We start from the raw sequence: 20,078 nt of genomic DNA, 5'->3' as shown, positions 1-20,078 counted from the left end.
TTTTCAACATTTTAAAGTTCAACTGCATGTATACAACTATATAGTTTTATAACTCAATTATTGTAAGGGAATTGTTCTCATTTTACCATGTCAAATATTTCAGCACCCCCACATTTTTTACCCTCTGCTGGCGAGCCTAAAATGGAATGAGATCTATGGTACCCCCATGTTTATAGCCTATGTAAAAGTTTTAGAAGAGGATGGCTGTACCCCCAAAAGTAAATTAGACCTTTTGAGACATTGTTTAGGGGGCCAGGGGGTTAAAGAGTTTGATAATTTACCTCCCTTAGAGAGTACAGAAGGCGTAAATGTTTTCGAAGTTGCAGTTAAAAAAATGAGTATCAGGTTTGGGAAGAAAACGAATGTTGTAATGGAAAGATTTAAATTTTACTCCCGCGCACAAAAAGAGGATGAGTCAATTGAAGGTTATGTATCTGCTTTACGTTCATTAGCAGGCTCATGTGCGTTTGATACCATTAATTATGAGCAAGTGTAAAGAGATCAAATAATGATGAAGACAAAAAGCAAGAAAATACAAGAACGATTGTGGTTAGGTACTGAATCGTCTTTAAGTGCTGTAGTGAATATTGCCAAAGGCATTGAACAATCTGAAAAATTTGTCAATGAAATCAGAGGCCAACCTCAAATATGTAATACTAAGGTACAAGATCCTGTAGTTGAGGTATCACTTGTTAAAAACCAATTTACAACAAAAAGACCACAATTTGCAAATAGAAAGGATTTTAGTCTTAAGGATAATAAATTCAACAATAGAAGAAATCCTGTTATATGTTACAGATGTGGCAGTTTCGACCACGTAGGTAACTACAAAGGATGTCCTGCTTGGAGTAAAATGTGTGTCAAGTGCAAGAAAGCAGGCCATTTTGGGAAAATGTGCAGGTCTACGCAGAAGGTTAATTGTGTAACATATGATGAAGAAGATATTTCCACGGAATTCAATGAATTCCATTGTATCTCTTGTGTGACTGGGAGTAATTGCAAAGGTTTTCCATCTGGTACAATATTAATTGATGGGAAAGAGGTATTAATGATGATTGATTCTTGTGCATGGTACTCTATTATTGGCAAGGATCTGTTTAAAAAATTGTGGGACAGAAAACAATTGTTACCTCCAGATATCAAACCGGGCAGTTATTCAGGACACAAAATTGAACTGGAAGGTTTCATTTGTGTGGATTTAGCATTTAAAGGGAAAAAAGCAAAGGTAAATTGTATATTGCAACCAAGGGTGTATCCATATTAGGATGGCCACATCAACAAGAGTTGGGGATCAAATTGGATCCTTATGCCTCGCCACCTGTGTATAGTATTTCTGCAGATGATGAGGCATTTGTTCAAACCATAAAAAATCATATCCTAAAGTATTTCAAGATACTCTTGGAGAATACATAAATTTCAAACATAAGATTATCCTTAAAGACTCCGCATTACCTGTAAGACACAGGGTCCGCAATGTACCTTTGGCATACCGCACAAAATTGAAAGATATATTAGCTGATCTTGTGTCTAGGAGCGTGATTGAACCAATAGAATATTCCCCATGGGTTTCTCCAGTGGTTCTTTCTCTCAAAAGTAATGGGGATCTGCGTTTGTGTGTCGATTTACGCAGCTTAAATAAAGAGATTTGGATCGACAGACATCCTTTGCCCAACATACATGAGTTGATCTCAACTCTCTCAGGTGCATGTGTGTTTTCTACGGTGGATTTGGCTAGTGCGTATCACCAAATTGTGTTACACGAGGAGTCCAAATCGCTTACAGCATTTATCACACCCGAAGGCATGTTCCAATTCCTAAGAATGCCATTTGGGTTAGCTAGTGCAGCGTCAGTCTTTCAGAGGATCATGAAAGAGGTGTTGGAGGATTGTCCTGGCGCGATTCCGTTTCAAGATGATATCTTAATTTTTGGGAGAGATTACGAGGAACTTGACTTAAATTTAAAAAAGGTCTTAGATGCTATACAAAAGAAAGGTCTAACACTAAAATTCTCCAAATGTAAGTTCAGGAAAAGTAGTGTTGAATATTTAGGACATGAAATATCAAGTGAAGGAATCAAACCTAAATTAGACCATGTAAGAAGTGTTCAGAAAGCACTGGCACCTACCACAAAAGAGCAGTTGTTATCCTTTCTAGGTTTAACTGAGTTCTATAGTAAATTCGTGAAGAACTATTCTTCGAAAGTATTCCCTTTACGTGAATTATTGAAGAAAAATGCGAAATTCATCTGGGGTGAGCAACAGAACCTAGCCTTTAGAATTCTAAAAAATGATATCAGTTCTGCTCCTTTCTTGAGACCGTTTGAGATTGGTGGAGAATGTATAGTGGCTGTGGATGCTAGCAGCACATGTTTAGGGGCGGTATTGATGCAAAAGAACTTTGGAGAAGAGTTCGTAGTATCTTATGCCTCTAGGTCACTGCGTGGGGCAGAATTCAACTACTTCACGATCAAAAGGGAGTTGCTTGCTTGTACTTGGGCTGCCCAACATTTTAGACAATTTTTGTGGGGAACAAAATTTCAATTGAGGACAGACCATAAACCCCTAATTAACATGTTAGCGGCTGGAGGTGGCAGAACACTTACAGCGCGGTTAGCAAGACTAGCTGCTAAATTGCAAGAATATCAATGTTCTGTCGTGTATATTCCTGGCCGAATGAATGTACATGCTGATTGTATGTCACAGCTTTCTTTGCCTTTGTCTGATGTTCCAGAATTAGGTAGGGACAAAGAAGAATGTGACGTAGCTTACACTATGGAGGATATTAATCCTAGTATGGGTTTGGATAGTATTTCTGAATAATTGTGGGAAAAATAAATGTCAAAGGATGTGACACTGAACAGTGTGATAAATTACCTGCTTGTTGGTTGGCCGGAAGAGAGGAAGTTGAATGGAGATATCAGTTCATTTAAAAAAATTAAGGATGAACTTATGTTCTCACATGGCTTTGTTACTAGGGGTGATAAAATAGTTCCCCCACAAGGAATCAGAAATAATTTAATCAATTTATCTCATGAAGGACATATGGGCATGTCCTGCACCAAAAGACGTTTAAGGGAATTTTATTGGTGGCCTTGTATTGACAACATGGTAGACAAATGGGTTAGAGATTGTGCCCACTGCTCTAAAAGTGACAAGACAGTTAAACCCCTATCGGTGGGTGTTTCTCCGATTGAATATTCACAAGGACCATGGAAAAAACTGGGTATTGACATAATTGGCCCTTTGTCTCTTACGCCTCTGAAAAATGTCTTTGCTTTAGTTTTGGTAGATTATTTATCGAAATGGCCAGAAGTCAAAATTGTAGACAAAATTACATCAACTCAAGTCATAGAGTTTTTGGACAGCATTTTTAGTAGGGAAGGCTTGCCTGCTGAACTTGTTTCTGATAATGGCCCACAATTCATTAGTAAAGAGCTAGAATTGTTTTTAAATAAATGTGGTATTGTCCATAAAAGAGTGTCTAATTACAATCCTATGGCCAATGGTCAAGTTGAACGGTTTAACAGAGTAGTAAAAGAATTCATACAATTAGCTATTAAAAGTAACATAGACTGGAGGAAAGCCTTGAGAGCCACTTTGCTCACATATCGAACTTCTCCTCACTCTGTAACTGGTTGTTCTCCGTTTGAAATGTTGAGGGGGAGGAAAGCTAGTTCGAAGCTCAGGCCTTGATGGTTAAAATCTAATGATGGTAATGATCCTTTTTTAGATCTTAAAGCTGTCCGGGAACGTGTACTAAAATATCAAGACAAAATGCAAAGAGAAAATTGTAAGAATCGTTTTTCTAACTATAAAATTAAAGTGGGTGATTTGGTACGTGTCAAGTTTGGATTTTTGACATCAATATTTATGTCACAATAATTTTGTATCACAATATTTCCTGAGCCGATATTTGATCAGCGAACCCCAGGAAAACAAATGGAATAATTATTTCAAAGTCCAGTAACTTGAGCGTGTTGCTTGTATTTGAGGGACACGGCACATATCACTAACAGATATATTTTAGCACTTTGGAGACACCTTTGCATGCAGGAGGGATAGGGAACTGTGCAAACTCTCACAGATTGAGCGCAATATCTGTCCGCTGTCACATGCTATGCCATTTCACAGCTCCTTAGAGAGCAAGATGTCCTGCAGAGGCACTATTTGTTCCTGCCCCATTCACTGTGCAGCCAGCAAGCCCCCCCACGTGAGCCATTGCTCCTGTACATTCACAGCAAACTGCCAGCACTGTCCTCCTGCCACCACTGCATCAACAGTCTCTCCCAACACCCTGTTTGTACAGCTGCCCTACATCTGTGGCTTACCCCTGCACACTACAACTTCTGCAGTCTGCCTCCCCAGCTCCCCTGCACCCACAGCACACCGCTAGCACTCATCTCCTGCGACCACTGCATCCGCATCCTCTCTCAACACTCTGTCAGCACAGCTGCCCTACATCTGCTGGTGCCTCTCTGCACACTACAACTTCTGCTGCCTGCCACCACTGCTCCCATTCATCTGCAGCACACCGCCAGCACTGCTGTCCACAGCAGCCCTTCATCCTTATAACTGAAGCCTCTCTGCCCTACTGCACACTGCAGTCACACTGCACCCTGCCTCACTGCACTGTAAACAAATTCCCCCCTCAAGCAGTTCTGTGCACCTCTTATGGTCGTGTGAAGGGTGACGGGGGAGTCCCCCTCCCCTGGACAGGGCCCTGGGCTGCTCGTGGCCCCGCGTCGCTGCTGAGGAGCTGATGCTTCTTTTCTGTAGCAGAGCATTGCAGAGCCCCGCAGGAGGGACATATGTGCACAAGAGCACCCAGCTGTCGGGGGAAGCGCTGGGAATAAATCCGTGTCCATACTCCTCTTCCTTTTGGGCCACTCCCACGGCGGCATGGCCTCTGAAAACACACAACATTCAAATGAATGGCTGCAGCTTGCCCAAAGGACTCTGACACGTGCATTAACCAACTGAGCTACCTCACATGGTTTCTGTCCTGAATGTTGCACTTGGATCTCAGCAGCAGATGGAGAACAGTTTGCACCCGCACTTCCTGGAAATGTCACAGGTGACCATGAGCCAGGGTCACACTGAAGGGTTGTGTGCATGTCTGCATCACACTCAGAGGCGGATCTGTGTGGGAGGCCTTCTCAAGGATTGTCACTTCATAGACTCATGACAAGAGGCCTCTTTCACCACCACACCCCGTTTAACACAATCACGGCTTGTAGGGGGGAAGCAAATGACAACTTCTGGGACACAGGGGGCACTGCTGGGCACAACTTGTGACTTCAAGATTAATGAGCTATATCTTGGCCACTAAAAGATAATGTGTAAATTTGGAATTTAATGGCTGTAAGATGAAAAGCTGTGGAAGGCCCAAGGCTGCCATCTTGTGTTCAGAGAACTACTGCGGGACAAACCGACACCATCCTTGGAGGGCACAGTGCTCTTCTGTATGAACACCGCAGAGTAAACACCTCGTCCCACAGGGACCTCGGACGAAAAGATCTCTCTCTGTGTATCACTCCCAGTGTAAATTACAACTAGATGCAACTACTGCTACATTTGTGAGTTGACTATTCACAGCAGGGCAAAGGGTCTCCAGCACAAAACGTGTATTAATATATGTATTAATATGTAAATTTATTTCCGCCTCTGCCAGTCTGAGAACTTCTCCCATGAGATTCCTACATAAACAGGGCGTGGTTGGATGTGTACGGTGGGGATGTGTCACTAGAGAGGAGTAAGTCATGGACGGGAAGAAATGAAGATAAAACTGAATTTATGACGCCCCTGTCCCTGCTCTGCTCTGCTTTACTCCTCTCCATATCTTTTCTGTCCTCTAGGTTGCATGGCTGCTCCCTCACCAGTTCATGCTGCGAAGACCTCGCCTCTGTCCTGGAAACAAACACATCTCTCACAGAGCTCAACCTGGACTACAATAATGATCTGAGAGACACTGGAGTGAAGAAGTTGTGTGAAGGCCTAAAACATCCTGGCTGCAAACTACAGAAGCTGAGGTACAGAGCTGAGCAGTTCTTATCACATCATTGGTTTCTACAATGTACATTGTAGCTGAATGAATGAATGAAAGAATGAATGACTACGCACTTATATAGGGCATGGCTACCTGAGGGCATCCCAGCGCTTAATGTGGTGCCTCAGTCAGCAAGCACAACTCAAGAGAAAAGGAAGTTTTCAGCTGTTTCCTGAAACTAAAGTAGTTAGGTTCCAGGCGAATATGCTCAGAAATTCGGTTCCATAGCTTGGCTGCATTGTATGAGAACCGCCGACCTTCTGTTTGAACTCGCTTAATCATAGGCACTATGAGTAAGCGTTTATGATTGGATCTCAGCATCCTATTAGGGTGATAAAGTTGAACCATAGACTGGATCGATGGGGAGCCTTTTGCAGAGATGGCTTTGTGAACAATGCACATCGCCTTAAAGCTAATTCTGGCCTGAATTGGAAGCCAGTGCAGACTGGTAAAGGCTGGTTTGGCTGAACTGCGTTTAGGGATGTTCATTAATAGGTGGGCAGCACAGTTCTAAACAATTTGTAATCTGTTGGTAGTTCCCTGGGGTGCACCGAGGTACACTGTGTTTGCATAGTTCAGTCGCGAGAGTATCAGCACCTGGACTAACACACGTCTAGCATCAAAAGGAAGAAGAGGAAGGATCTTCCTTATCTTCTTGATAAGTCCATAGCAACTAGCTGCAACTTTACAAGCCTGTTCTTTTAAATTTAACTTACAGTCGAGCCATATTCCCAGACTCTTAATCTTAGTTTTTGGTACAGGTGGAGGGCCCAGACAGCTGGGCCATGATGCATCAATACTGGCAGGGACAGTATGCCCAAGAAGCATAAGTTCTGTTTTGGCTCCGTTTAGTTTCAGAAATGACTTATCCATCCATTCGGAGATCTTTCCCAAGCATGATGTGAGACCAGGCTCAGATTTGTCCTTCTGACTAAGGGAAACCACTAATTGCGTGTCGTCGGCGTAAGTGACGATCTGGATCCCCCAAGGATACACCAATTCAGCTAAAGAACTCATGTAATTATTGAACATGGTGGGACTTAGTGATGATCCTTGGGGAACTCCACACTGCAAAGGGATATGCTCTGATGCAACTTCGCCTTCATAGACGCAGAAGCAGCAATTTTCAAGGAAGGACTGGAGCCAGTTCAACGCAACTCCTGCCACACACGCCTCCTTAAGTCTTTGAATCATAAGTTGATGATTGACAGTGTCGAAGGCTGTGCTAAGATCTAACGTCTATCTATGTCTCGTCTATCACAACAATAAGGGCATTTAAAGCCTGTCTGAGAGGAATGCAGACACTTATTGTCTTCCAAAAATGTTGACAGGACCAAATTGACATATTTTTCAGCTAACTTGCTGATTCCAGACAGCAAGGAAATGGGCCGATAGTTCTCCCAATCCTCCGGGTCAAGATTTGTCTTTTTTAAGAGTGCCTTGACCCTAGCCTATTTCCAATGAGGGGGCACCACTCTGCTAAGGAGGGAGGAATTTATCACATCCCGTATGACTGGAGAAACTATTTCGGGGATTAGATTTAGAATATACGGGAGGCAGTGTCTGTGGGAGAGCCCGATTTCAGTTGTCTGAGGAGTTCCTGTAGAGATGACAAAGAAAGAGGGGGAAACTCTTCCAACAGGGTAAGCTGTTTCGAGATAACACCGTCATTAATGGGGTTACAATGTGAAAAAGTCTTATAGATCTTTTGGACTTTGGCCGAGAAATATTCCGCGATTTCATCACACCACTGCTGGGAGTTATCAGGGGCAGAGATAGGGCTGGGAAGTGTGAGAAGGGATTTTGTGATTTTAAAAATTTCACGGGGGGAGTTGGCTGCGGAGACAATCTTATCATGGTAATAGCTCGATTGAGCAGTCTTTATTTCTTTTTTGTACAATTTAATTGCCTCTCTGTATTTGGCTTTTTTATTTGCAGAATAATCCGTTCTCCATTTCCTTTCAAATTTTTTGCACAATTGTTTGAGTTGCCTCAGTTTCTGAGAATACCAGGCTTTTTTGTTAATTCCCACTTGATTAAAGGATTCTTTCCTGGGAGCACTGTATCTAGAGAACATTCAAGCCAGTTATTATAATTATTATTGGCAATAATGGGGTTAGCCTGAGGTGAGGGGACTGAATTATTTAACTCGGTGATCCACTTTTCTACCGGTAATTTGGACTAAGTGCGACTGCATTTTCTTATTTTTGCAAGTGGCAACAGGGGGTCAGATAGTGTCCATGTGATTGAGAGTAAGAAATGATCTGACCAGGGGACCGGGATAGGATCAGCCACCGTAAGGTTCTGTATATTGGTAAAAATAGGGTCAAGGAAATGGCCATGATCATGGGTATGGCCAATCACTTTTTGCCTAAGCTGAAATGTGTCCAAGCCTTCAATAAGATCAAGAGTGGCATTAGAAGACAGTTCATTGAAGTGTATATTAAAATCGCCCAGCATAGAAAAATTAGGTAAGGGGCTCCCCAAATTGGCAACAATATCTGGGAGATCCTTGCAAAAATGAGTAGATACACCAGGGGGACGATATATCAAAATTCCTGGAAAGGTATTAGTGGGAGAAAAGCTCATTGAGAAAGCTAAACTCTCACAGTCCGGTAAGGGGTTGTTAGTAGACCAACATCTAAAAATATTTTTGTAGATGATAGCAATGCCCCCGCCTTGGCCGCTATCTCGGGCTTGCCCCATAATGACATAATTTGGGGGCAGAGCTCGGACAATGACATGATAAGACTCCTTATTTAACCAAGTTTCGGTGAGAAACAGAACATCTGGGCAATTCAGAAGTAACATTTTAATTTTATTATTATCGTCCGTAATTCCATGGGGTATAAGAATGGGGCAGAATTTGAAATCAGAGTGAGTGCAAGGAGGGCTCATCTTATCTGGCAGCATAACATGATAGCACTCACTTTTGGTCTTAACTCTAAGTTTGGTGAGCTGGTATACATACATATGGCTGACTGAGGGGAGTTCAACAGGGGTTCTGGCCCTTGGGCCCGGTCTGGCATGGACGGGCACAGACGGGCTTGCCCTTGGCGCGCCTTTGGGCGGCGGCGGCGCACCCACTGCGCGGAAGCGTCATCGGCGGTTTTTAACGCCGATTGATTGTGTCAGCGTCTAGAACTAGACCGCTGACCTAGACTAATGCGCAATGAGAATTCCCCCATCGAGCATTGAACACAGCTCGTGATCCCCCCAAACAAGTTTATAACACACACAGTTGCAGCAATGAATTAAAATATACTTTTTAAAAACTAAGTGCGATAAAATCAGACCTTCACTTAGGAGTAGTGGTCTAACTAATGGCAGGCTCACACATATATTTTATAATGTTGTGGGAAAGGCACATTCATTCCATGACAATAAAATGTGTGCAATAAGTGAAGGTTGTGAAGTGGGGTACCCAAGTCCGAGAACTGAGTTTGGAACAAGCCCCCCTAATGGTGCAGAAGAGCACTCTTTAAAGCTTGTTTTCGGGTATTTGGACTAAAATGTTGACAACGGGGGAGATCTGCCCATAACTGCCCGAGCACCTTCTCCAACTAGACTCTCCGCCCATTGAGAGATCCGCTGTTGGCCTTAAACTACCATATTAAAGATGGACAGAACAATGAGGAAAGTACATTTGACCGTAGATAGTCAGAGGCGTGACTTGAAGGGGGTGTATTAGGTGGAACAACCCCCTAATCATTCCTTAAAGTCAGGTTTCAGTCTCTTGACAGCCCAATGACAGCTGGTCGTCACTCTAATATGACATCACTGCTGGAAGTGTGAAATATCTCCTAGTGTGTGTGTGGCTGTGTGTTCCACTATCTATGTGGCTGTGTATGTGTGTGTGTGTGTGTTAGTGTGTATGTGTCAGTCTGTGTGGTTGTGTGTACCTTTGTGTGTCTGAGTGTCTGTGTGTTTTTGTGTGTTTGTCTGTGTGGCTGTGGATACCTGTGTGTGTGTATGTGCGTCGTTTGTGTGTGTGTGTCTGTGTGGCTCTGTGTACCTGTGTGTCTGTGTTTCTATGTGTGTCTCTGGGGCTGTGTGTGTCGTTATGTGTGTCTGTGCATGTGTGCCTGTGTGTGTGTCTGTGTGTGTGTGTCTAGATGTGTGTCTGTGTGTCAGTGGGTGGCATGTAGACAGCAAGCACAGCGGTCGGACATTTTAGTTGCCTGCTGGTGCCGAGGGCCCCTGAAAGTCATTCACAATGCTTGCCTGGATGACACCAGTGAACCCATAAGCAAATGAAGATATTTGGGGTTCACACCCCCAAAGATCAATGCTCCAAGTGAGTTCTGAACCCAGATATCAACTTTCACAGAAATATCCGCCCTCCTCTCATGCAAAACAGATGTCGGTGTTGTAAGCTTTTAGTTTCAGTCAGACCGGGGGCCTCCAACCTTTTCTGTAGTGAGAGCTACTTCTGATCTGGAAATCATCGTGAGCTACTAATGGCGAAGCAACTCATGCCTTGTTACCAGACTCCCCCACGCCCGGCTCCACTGACTTTAAGCCTAACGTCCATAGAGCCAGACACTACGGTTTGAACAAAATACTTGAACTACTATTTTATTTCATTTGGAGAAATTTAAAGTGCAGAAAAGTCTTTCATAATATGGAACTTTTTTTGCCTTTTACATTTATCCCAAATTGCTATATATTTCAGATATAAATATGTCATGTCCACCAGCCACTGAGAGCAAGATGCCTGCTGTGTGTAAACGCAACACTTTGAAATGGGGGAACATTAAAATGAAGAGAAAACTCAATCATTAAGTTAACAGTTTTAATTTTCTCCCATTTAACATCATTCAGACACATTTTGTTCTCTCGCTCCGTTACGTTACGAATTAACATGAACTTTTTTTTAAGAGTTAAATCCATCAGTCCTTCAGCTCTTTGCCCCATCCTGGGTCATAAATCATAGTTGAGCACTGATCGTTACCAGGTCTTGCTGTCTGCAGCTGAAGAGGCCTGACTGAAAAAAGCACAGGCTTCATTCAGTGTTATGTTATGTTATGTCTGACTTATATAGCGCACGTACACCGGATTGGTTTCTTGGCGCTGCTTGGGTAGGTGATGTGTAATGAGATCAATCAAGTGAACGACTGTTTCAAGAGCCATGTTTTTTGCCGTTTGCGGAAAGTCGTGAGATCTGTACAGGATTTGATCTCTAGGGGCATAGAGTTCCAGTACCTAGGACCCAATGTGGCGAACCTGGAACCGCCAAATAGTTTCTGTTTAAAAGAGGGTGCTGCCAGGAGGTGCATGTGGGTGGATATCAGGTTCCGGTTTGGAATATATCTGTTAATCAAGCTGTTGATAAATTTGGTGTTTTTGCCATTCAGAGATTTAAAGATGATGCAGCCCATCTTAAAGGCGCATCTTTGTGATATAGGGAGCCAGTGTAGTCTCCTCAGAAGGGGGGAGACGTGTTGGCGTTTGTTTTCCTGCAGGATCAGCCTGGCCGCCTGGTTCTGTATCAGTTGGAGACGGTGGATAAGATTGGCCGGTATGCCAAAGTATAAGGAGTTAGCATAATCAATGTGCGAGATCACCATGGCGAGGATTGCCTGCAATTTTGCTTCCTGAGTCAGGAACCGGCTGATTTTCTTTATTTTTCTTATTTGGAAAAAACATGTAGAAGACACCGATCCCATTTGGGTTTTCATGGAGAGGTTGTTACTGACTGTGACTCCCAAAGTTTTGGCATGCTTGGATGGAATCGGTGGTTGTCTCCAGGGGTCAAGTGAGCCTCCCGTGAGGATCAGTTCTGTTTTATCCGGGTTTAATTTCAGTTGGATGCTGTTTATCCAGTTGCAAATGAACAGCATTGTAGACTGACATTCGAGGATGGAGGCCGGAGATTTTGATAGGGAGTATCAGTTGGAAATCGTCTGCGTAGTTGAAGGTTTGAATATTCCTTTCTTTTAATGCATGAATCAGGGGAAGAAGGTATAAGTTGAATAGATGAGGGGATAGAGAGGATCCCTGGGGGACTCCACAGGTATTTTTAATCATGGGGGTTGAGAAACCACCAAGATGTACAGCCTGTGATCGATTTGTTAAGAAGGATCTGGTCCACTCAAGGGCTGTTCCTTCAATGCCCGCATCTCTGACATGGTCGATCAAGATGTTATGGTCGACCGTGTCAAAGGCAGCAGAGAGATCCAACAGTACCAGGGCTTGGGGGAGACCTTTGTCCGCCTTTTCTCTCAGGGTGTCCAATACAGATAATATCACTGATTCTGTGGAGTGAGTTGGGCGGAAGCCTGCTTGATGTGCATCCAGGTATTCAGATTGCTCCAAAAAGGAAGACCGACGTTTGGCTACATGTGCTTCGAGCAGTTTGGCTAGCTGAGGGAGCAGTGAGATCGGTCGGTAATTAGTTAAGGTTTTTGGGTCAGCTCCTGACTTTTTTAGGAGGGGGATGATAATGGCCTCCTTAAAGGTCTCCGGTACCTGACCCTGAAGTAATGACTCATTTAGGAGAGTCATGGCTGGACTAGGGCAAGCAATAAATGCTTCCCTTAGGATCCAGGGGGTACAGCAGTCCCTTGGAGATCCAGACTTAACTTTTGCCAGTAGGTCATTGAAGGTTTCTTGATTTATTATTGGAAATTGTTCCAACCTGTGCGGGTTCTGAGGTTTTATGGGAAATGCAGGGCTCGGACAACTGGGAATACCTGATTTAATGATTTTGATTTTTTCAATGAAGAAATTGTTTAAGGAATCGCATAAGGATTGAGAGGGAGTGGGTTCTAGTGTTACTCTGTCTGGGTTGGATAATTCATTAATAATTGAGAAGATGTCTTCGGAACGATTTGTGGAGTTGATGATTTTGGACGAGAAGCATTCGGCCTTGGTAGCCAATATAGCCTTTTTATAAATTCCACGTGCATCTAGGTAGATGCTTTTGTCATCAGGTGAGTATTTATTTCTCCACTTCCTTTCTGCGTGTCGCAGAGCAAGTTTTAAGTTCTTAAACTCAGGGGAAAACCATATCTGGGCTTCATGACAACGTGTACGACATGGTTTTTTGAGGGGGCATGTTTATTACTGGCTGTCATCAACCAGTAATAAACATGTAAATGGAAGATGCAACACTTCATTGACCCAGCCTTATTTACAAATGGACGCAAGGCTGTAAGCTACTCTGGATGTGTCAGCAAGATGCCAGTAGTTTGCGATCGACTGGTTAGAGACACCTGAGTCAGATATGACTTTTTTCTCTATTTTATTTTTATTAGATAGTACACATCTTTTGGGTGTTTTCCTTACTTTTTCATATTTTTCTTTAGCTTTACGAGAAGTTTCTCTCTGATCTAGGTCACAATTCTGATGACCTGTGTTATTTAAGTCAATTGTTTTCTGAAACCTGTGGGACCGGCCTTGTGGCGTGGCCCTCCCCGACCAGTAAACGACCCCTGCAAACACCCCTGAATCCCCGGCATCACAGACTTCCGGCCGCCATGGCCTGATATCCCGATGGCCGGCCGGGGATCCAGCAAAACCTAGACACTACCGCGCATGCCCGGCCAAGGGAGAGAGAAACCCCCCAAGCAAGACCGGGAGGAGCAGTCTCGGTCACACCTCTGACCTCCTCTCCAAGGAGGGTTTTGATCGCCCACCAGGCCCCTGGTGAGCGGGCGCCTCGCATGCTGGCTGTCTGGAGTCCCTCCAAGACCAACCTGAACAGATCAAAGAGCCGAGCGGCAGGAAATCCCAACACACCGCCCCCAGGCACCAAGACCCCTCTCTGCGAGGACTCCGGACTTCAAAGAGGAGAGGGAGTATAACAAGGGGTGCTGATGGGACAGGCGGCAGAGAAGACCTGGACCTACGAGAGCCTGCTGACCTCGTCGCGGCTCGTCCAAACTCTGAAACCAAGAACGCTACCTGAGCCCTGCTGACGTCGTCACAGCTCCCCGACCTCTGAACCATCTGAGCCCTGCTGACGTCGTCGCGGCTCCCCGACCTCTGAACCATCTGAGCCCTGCTGACCTCGTCACGGCTACCTGAACCATCTGAGCCCTGCTGACGCCGTCGCGGCTCCCCAGAACACTGAGAAACATCTGAGCTCTGCTGACGCCGTCGCGGCTCCCCGGAACACTGAGAACCACCTGAGCTCTGCTGAGAAACTCGCGGCTCCCCTGATCCAAAGGACCAGCAGAACCTGCCGGGTGAACCCTGTTTTCCCCGGCTCGAGGATTGAGAGCTGTGCGTAGGATATCCTGCAGAGACCCTGAACTTAACAGACTGTCCCGCTACCCAAATTCCCCCGTATCACGAAACTATTGCCGCTGGTTGTATTGACTCAAGAGTTGTACCACGGATCATAAAGATCCCTCCGAATCCTTAGATAAAGAACTCTATACTATCGAAAACTACTGTGTGGTGTCCCCTTTGTCGAATAGTACAAGCTCAGCGTGTGCGATCCTAGGTACGAGACCCTTCCTGAAGGGCCTTCCCGCCAGTGCTCGGCCTAGTTCTGGGGGAGGCGGGTCCCGGGGTGGTCAGGAACGTATTCCGTAGCCTCCCTGAGACCGCTCCTTCTAACATTTGGTGGCAGACGACGGGATCCGAGCCGATACCTAGAGATCGTACAGTAAACGGCTGACGCACTACGGAACAGAGATGGAAGGAGAAACCGCCATGAGGGCTGCAGGAACCAACACAAGTCCGACGTTCCGAGAGGATCGGTTGGAAGATTATACGCATCGAAAACTAAAACAGTTTTTCAAAGACCTTGGAATCGCTACCACCGGATTAAGCACCAAAGAAGACTTCCAGGAAGCGTTGAAGACCTGGGTCGAGGCAGGAGCCTCCCGGCCCCAAACCGAAAGAGACACTCGAGAAGGAGAGCTGCCAAACGAACCACGAAGCATCCCAGTAAGGAGCAACGCCCCAGAGGGAGGCCTATCTCCGGAAGAGTTAGCGGACCGAGAGAGGGGCCGCAACCAAGAACTAGAACTAGCCAAACTAAAAATAGAGGGAGAGCTGAAATTGGCCGAATAAAAGTTAGCCGTAGAACAGTTACGCCTACAAGGGGAACTCGAGGAAAAGAAATGCCAGCGGGAGCACGAACAAAGAAAACTTCAACTAGAACATGAACGCAGCCTCAAGGAGATCGAGCTCAAGGCCAAAAGTGAGGAGTCCAGAACCACGGGAAACCAACCGACCCACCCCACAGTGGAGCCAAAGGTCCACATCCCCAAGGATGTGGTGAAAGAATACTACAAGAACGACGACATCCAGCAGTGGTTCAAGGCCTACGAAGTCGCCATGACCTCCCACCGAGTCCCGCAGAAGGATTGGGGCGCTGGCTTATGGGGCCGGTTCCTGAGCGAGGGGAGAGATACCCTGCTGGACCTGCCCTCCACGGTGCTGAACTCCTACAGCCACATGAAAGAAGCCCTATTAGCCAGATATGGACTCACCCCCGAGATGTACCGGCAACGGTTTCGAGACTGCAAAAAGATACCCGGTACTACGTGGGTGGAATACGTGAACTTTTATAGCAGGGCCTTGGACGGGTGGATCAAGGGCAGCAAGGTCTCCACCTTTGAGGAACTGTTCGACCTGATAGCATGGGAACACTTGTCCGCAAACTGCTTTGTGGAGTTACGTCAGCACCTCCTCGACAGCAAGCTCACCGATCCTCGGAAACTGGCAGTCGAGGCTGACCGATGGGTGAACACCCGGGCCTCCCGGGGCCCCGTGGGAGACTACGGCCGCCACAGTCAGGGACCCCCCCGCCACAGGGGTGGAGGGAACCAAGGCAGACAGAGGGAACCCCAGGTAGGCCCCCAGCATAGTCCTCCCAGAAGCCAGCCCCCGCACTTTCCAGCCCCCCCTCCAGCCAGCGCAGGGCCCCCAGGGAGGCAGAGACCCTGAGTCAGGATCACTTGTTACCGCTGCCAACAGACCGGACACTACGCCAGTGACCCCCAGTGTCCCATGTACCAAAGGCCCGCAGCGACAGCCCCAGCAGCCCGACAAATGGCCTCCGTGGCCCTAGGAGAGGAGATGGAGGACTCAGAGAAGTGGGAACCGGCCGCCATGGCCCTGGTCTCCCTAGGAGACCGAGAGAATGTTCCCGGAACTCCCCTACCCGCCAACACAAAAAAATACCGACAACAGGTGACGATCAACGGGCATCGAATCGAGGCCCTCCGCGACACCGTGGCGAGTGTCACGGCGGTCCACTGCCACCTGGTCTCCAAAGACCAGATCCTGCCCGACGTCTTCTGTCCCGTCATTTCCTCGGACAATTCCGAGAGCCTCTGCCGGATGGCCCTTGTACCCTTCGAATGGGGGGGAGTCACCGGTAAATTGAGAGTGGCCGTCCGAACCTCCCAACCAGTAGACTGCCTCCTGGGCAACGACCTCAAGAGCTCCCTGTGGGGGCAAGTGGAACGAAGAGCCTATCTAGAGATGATGGGCCTACCCAAATGGGTATGCACCACCACGCGCTCCATGTCTGCCCGATCGCCTCCCCCCGAGGGAGTTGAGGCCTTACCCCGGAACCCAGTCACCGTCCCCAAGGTCCGGGATGCGCTACCCAAGCCTGCCGACCCTCTCCCAGAGGGAGAGCCCGTTCCCAATGATGGATCAGTGCATCCAGGCCCTGAGCGACTAACCGAACTAGGAGACCTACCCGAGATGGCCCACTGGCACTTCGAGGGGGGTCCCTCCCGAGAGGAATTCTGCAAAGAACAAGCCACCTGCCCTTTCCTCATTGGACTCCGGCAGCAGGCCGAGGCCCAGGCAGCAGGCGACCAGTCCAGAACCCACTGGATATATTGGGAGAACGGCCTCCTGTAAAGCGAACAGAAGTCGGCCGAGCTGGGGTCGGCCCGGGTACTGGTGGTACCCCTGCGCTTCCGAGGCTTCCTCCTAGGCCTAGCCCATGATGTGCCCCTGGCGGGACATTTAGGCCAAGACAAAACCTATCATCGCCTGGTCACCCACTTCTATTGGCCCAAAATGCGAGCTGATGTAGAGGCCCACTGTAAGTCCTGTCCCACGTGCCAGGCCAGCGGAAAAAGTGGTGGGAAGCGCAAGGCTCCACTACAACCCTTCCCCGTCGTTAGTACCCCCTTTGAGCGGGTGGGGATAGACATCATGGGACCCTTGGATCCCAGAACCGCCCAGGGCCACCGGTTCATCCTCGTCCTGGTGGACCATGCCACCCGCTACCCAGAGGCCATTCCCCTCCGAACCGTGACGGCCCCCGTGGTGGGCCGGGCCTTGATGGGGATCTTCTCCCGCGTAGGGTTCCCTCGCGAAGTCGTGAGTGATCGGGGCACGAACTTTATCTCCAAGTACATGAAGTCCTTATGGCAACAATGCGGGGTATCGTACAAATTCACCACCCCATACCACCCCCAAGGCAATGGCCTAGTCGAACGATTTAACCGGACCCTGAAGGGGATGATCATGGGCCTCGAAGAACCCCTTCGCCGGGAATGGGACGTCCTCCTCCCTTGCCTCCTGTTCGCCTACCGGGAAGTCCCCCAAAAATCCCTGGGGTTCAGCCCATTCAAATTGCTCTACGGGCACCCCGTCCGGGGACCCCTGAGCCTAGTCAAAGAGGGTTGGGAAACGAGTCCCCGAGGAGCACCTCCCGATGTATTCCGCTATATCCTGGCGCTCCGCAACCACACCCGGAAGTTCCGGGAGCTCGCCGAGGCAAACCTCGAGGCTAGCCAGGAAGAGATGATGCGCTGGTATGACCAGAATGCCACGCTGGTCGAGTTTCAGCCGGGCCAACAGGTCTGGGTAATGGCCCCGGTGAAACCCTGCGCCCTCCAAGACAAATGGACTGGGCCCTTCAAAGTGGTCGAGCGGAAGAGTCAAGTCACGTATCTAGTCGATGTTCAGTCCCCTCGGAACCCCCTCCGGGTCCTCCACGTGAACCGCCTCAAACCCCACTTCGTGAGGACGGAGTTGAGTTTGCTCCTGGCCACCGACGATGGCACCGAGGAGGACACAGAGCCCCTCCCGGACCCCCTGTGTGCTAAGGAGAAAGATGGCTCCATAGAGGGGGTGAGACTTTCGTCTTCCCTCACCCCCCAGCAGTCCGACGACTGCCGCCAGCTATTGGGACAATTCGCAGACCTCTTCTCCCTCACCCCTAGGGTCACCGACTGGTGTGTCCACGACGTAGACACCGGAGACAGCCCGCCAGTAAGACACCGAGCCTACCGAGTCCCTGACCGGGTCCGGACCTGCATCCAGACCGAAGTAGCCAAGATGTTAGCCCTAGGGGTGGTTGAGCCCTCCGACAGTCCATGGGCCAGCCCTGTAGTACTGGTACCGAAAGCGGCGGCCCCTGGTGTCGCCCCCGAGCTGAGATTCTGTGTGGACTAGAGGGGACTCAATGCGGTCACCCAAGCTGACGCTCACCCTATCCCCAGCGCAGACGAGCTCATCGACCGCCTCGGGGTTGCTCGCTACCTCAGCACCTTCGACTTGACCTGCGGATACTGGCAAATTGCGCTCACTGAGGGAGCCAAGGAGCGGTCTGCCTTCTCCACCCCGGATGGGCACTACCGCTTCCGAGTCATGCCTTTTGGAATGAAAAATGCCCCGGCCACCTTCCAGCGGCTGGTGAACCGGGTCCTGGCCGGGCTAGAAGGGTTCAGCGCAGCGTACCTAGATGACATTGCAGTATTCAGCTCCCAATGGACCGAACACCTCCAGCACCTCCGACAAGTACTGATGGCCCTACGCCAAGCAGGCCTAACCATCAAAGCCAGCAAGTGTCAAATTGGACAAGGCTCCGTGATCTATCTGGGACACCAGGTGGGAAGCGGGCAGGTCGCCCCCCTCCAGCCGAAAATCGACGCCATCTTGTCCTGGGAACCCCCATGACCCAAACAGAAGTCCGGGCCTTCCTAGGCCTCACCGGCTACTACCGGAGGTTCATTAAAAACTATGGCAGCCTCGTAGGCCTCCTCACAGAGTTAACCTCCAAAAGGCTACCGAAGAAAGTACAGTGGACCCCCCCGTGTCAAGAAGCGTTCGACGCCTTGAAAACAGCTATGTGTACCGCCCCGGTACTCAAAGCCCCCGACTACTCCCAGGAATTTGTGGTCCAGACGGACGCTTCGGAGCACGGCATTGGGAAAGTCCTCTCACAGTTCAACGACAAAGGCATAGACCAGCCCGTAGCCTTCATCAGCCGAAGGTTACTACCCTGGGAACGACGGTGGAGCACCATTGAAAGGGAGACCTTCGCAGTAGTCTGGGCCCTAAAGAAGCTACGGCCCTACTTGTTCGGAACCCACTTCTGAGTTCAAATGGATCATCGACCCTTACGGTGGTTGATGCAAATGAGAGGAGAAAACCCCAAACTGCTGCGATGGTCAATCTCCCTCCAGGGGATGGACTTCACTGTGGAGCATCGCCCCGGGACTGACCACGCCAACGCTGATGACCTGTCCAGATTCTTCCGCCTCAGCGAGGAGAACCCCCAAGAGGATGGGTAGTTCTCCCCGACTTTCAGCTGGGGGGGACACGTGTGGGACTGGCCTTGTGGCGTGGCCCTCCCCGACCAGTAAACGACCCCTGCAAACACCCCTGATTCCCCGGCATCACAGACTTCCGGCCGCCATGGCCCGATATCCCCGATGGCCAGCCGGGGCTCCAGCAAAACCTAGAAACTACTGCGCATGCCCGGCCAAAGGAGAGAGAAACCCCCCAAGCAAGACCGGGAGGAGCAGTCTCGGTCACACCTCTGACCTCCTCTTCAAGGAGGGTTTCGATCTCCCACCAGGCCCCCGGTGAGCGGGCGCCTCGCATGCTGGGTGTCTGGATTCCCTCCCAGACCAACCTGAACAGATCAAAGAGCCGAGCGGCAGGAAATCCCAACACACCGCCCCCAGGCACCAAGACCCCTCTCTGCGAGGACTCCGGACTTCAAAGAGGAGAGGGAGTATAACAAGGGGTGCTGAAGGGACAGGCGGCAGAGAAGACCTGGACCTACGAGAGCCTGCTGACCTCGTCGCGGCTCGACC

General features: G+C 48.5%; 1 protein-coding gene across 3 annotated transcripts in view; it reads left to right on the top strand.

Annotated features, from left to right (window-relative positions):
- The window catches only part of LOC146808616 (NACHT, LRR and PYD domains-containing protein 12-like), a 493,486-nt gene that overhangs the window by 411,706 nt on the left and 61,702 nt on the right, over positions 1–20,078 (top strand). For all 3 annotated transcript variants that reach the window (XM_085623630.1, XM_085623628.1, XM_085623629.1), the window contains one exon: positions 5,855–6,028. In XM_085623630.1, coding sequence (XP_085479756.1) covers positions 5,855–6,028 — 174 coding nt within the window. The remainder of the gene's footprint in view (positions 1–5,854; positions 6,029–20,078) is intronic.

This window comes from Triturus cristatus, chromosome 8 (assembly GCF_964204655.1).
Source record: "Triturus cristatus chromosome 8, aTriCri1.1, whole genome shotgun sequence".
In the NCBI taxonomy this organism is placed as follows: Eukaryota; Metazoa; Chordata; class Amphibia; order Caudata; family Salamandridae; genus Triturus; species Triturus cristatus.
Note: the sequence above shows the minus strand (reverse complement) of the source record. Positions and strands in the feature narration are given on the sequence as shown.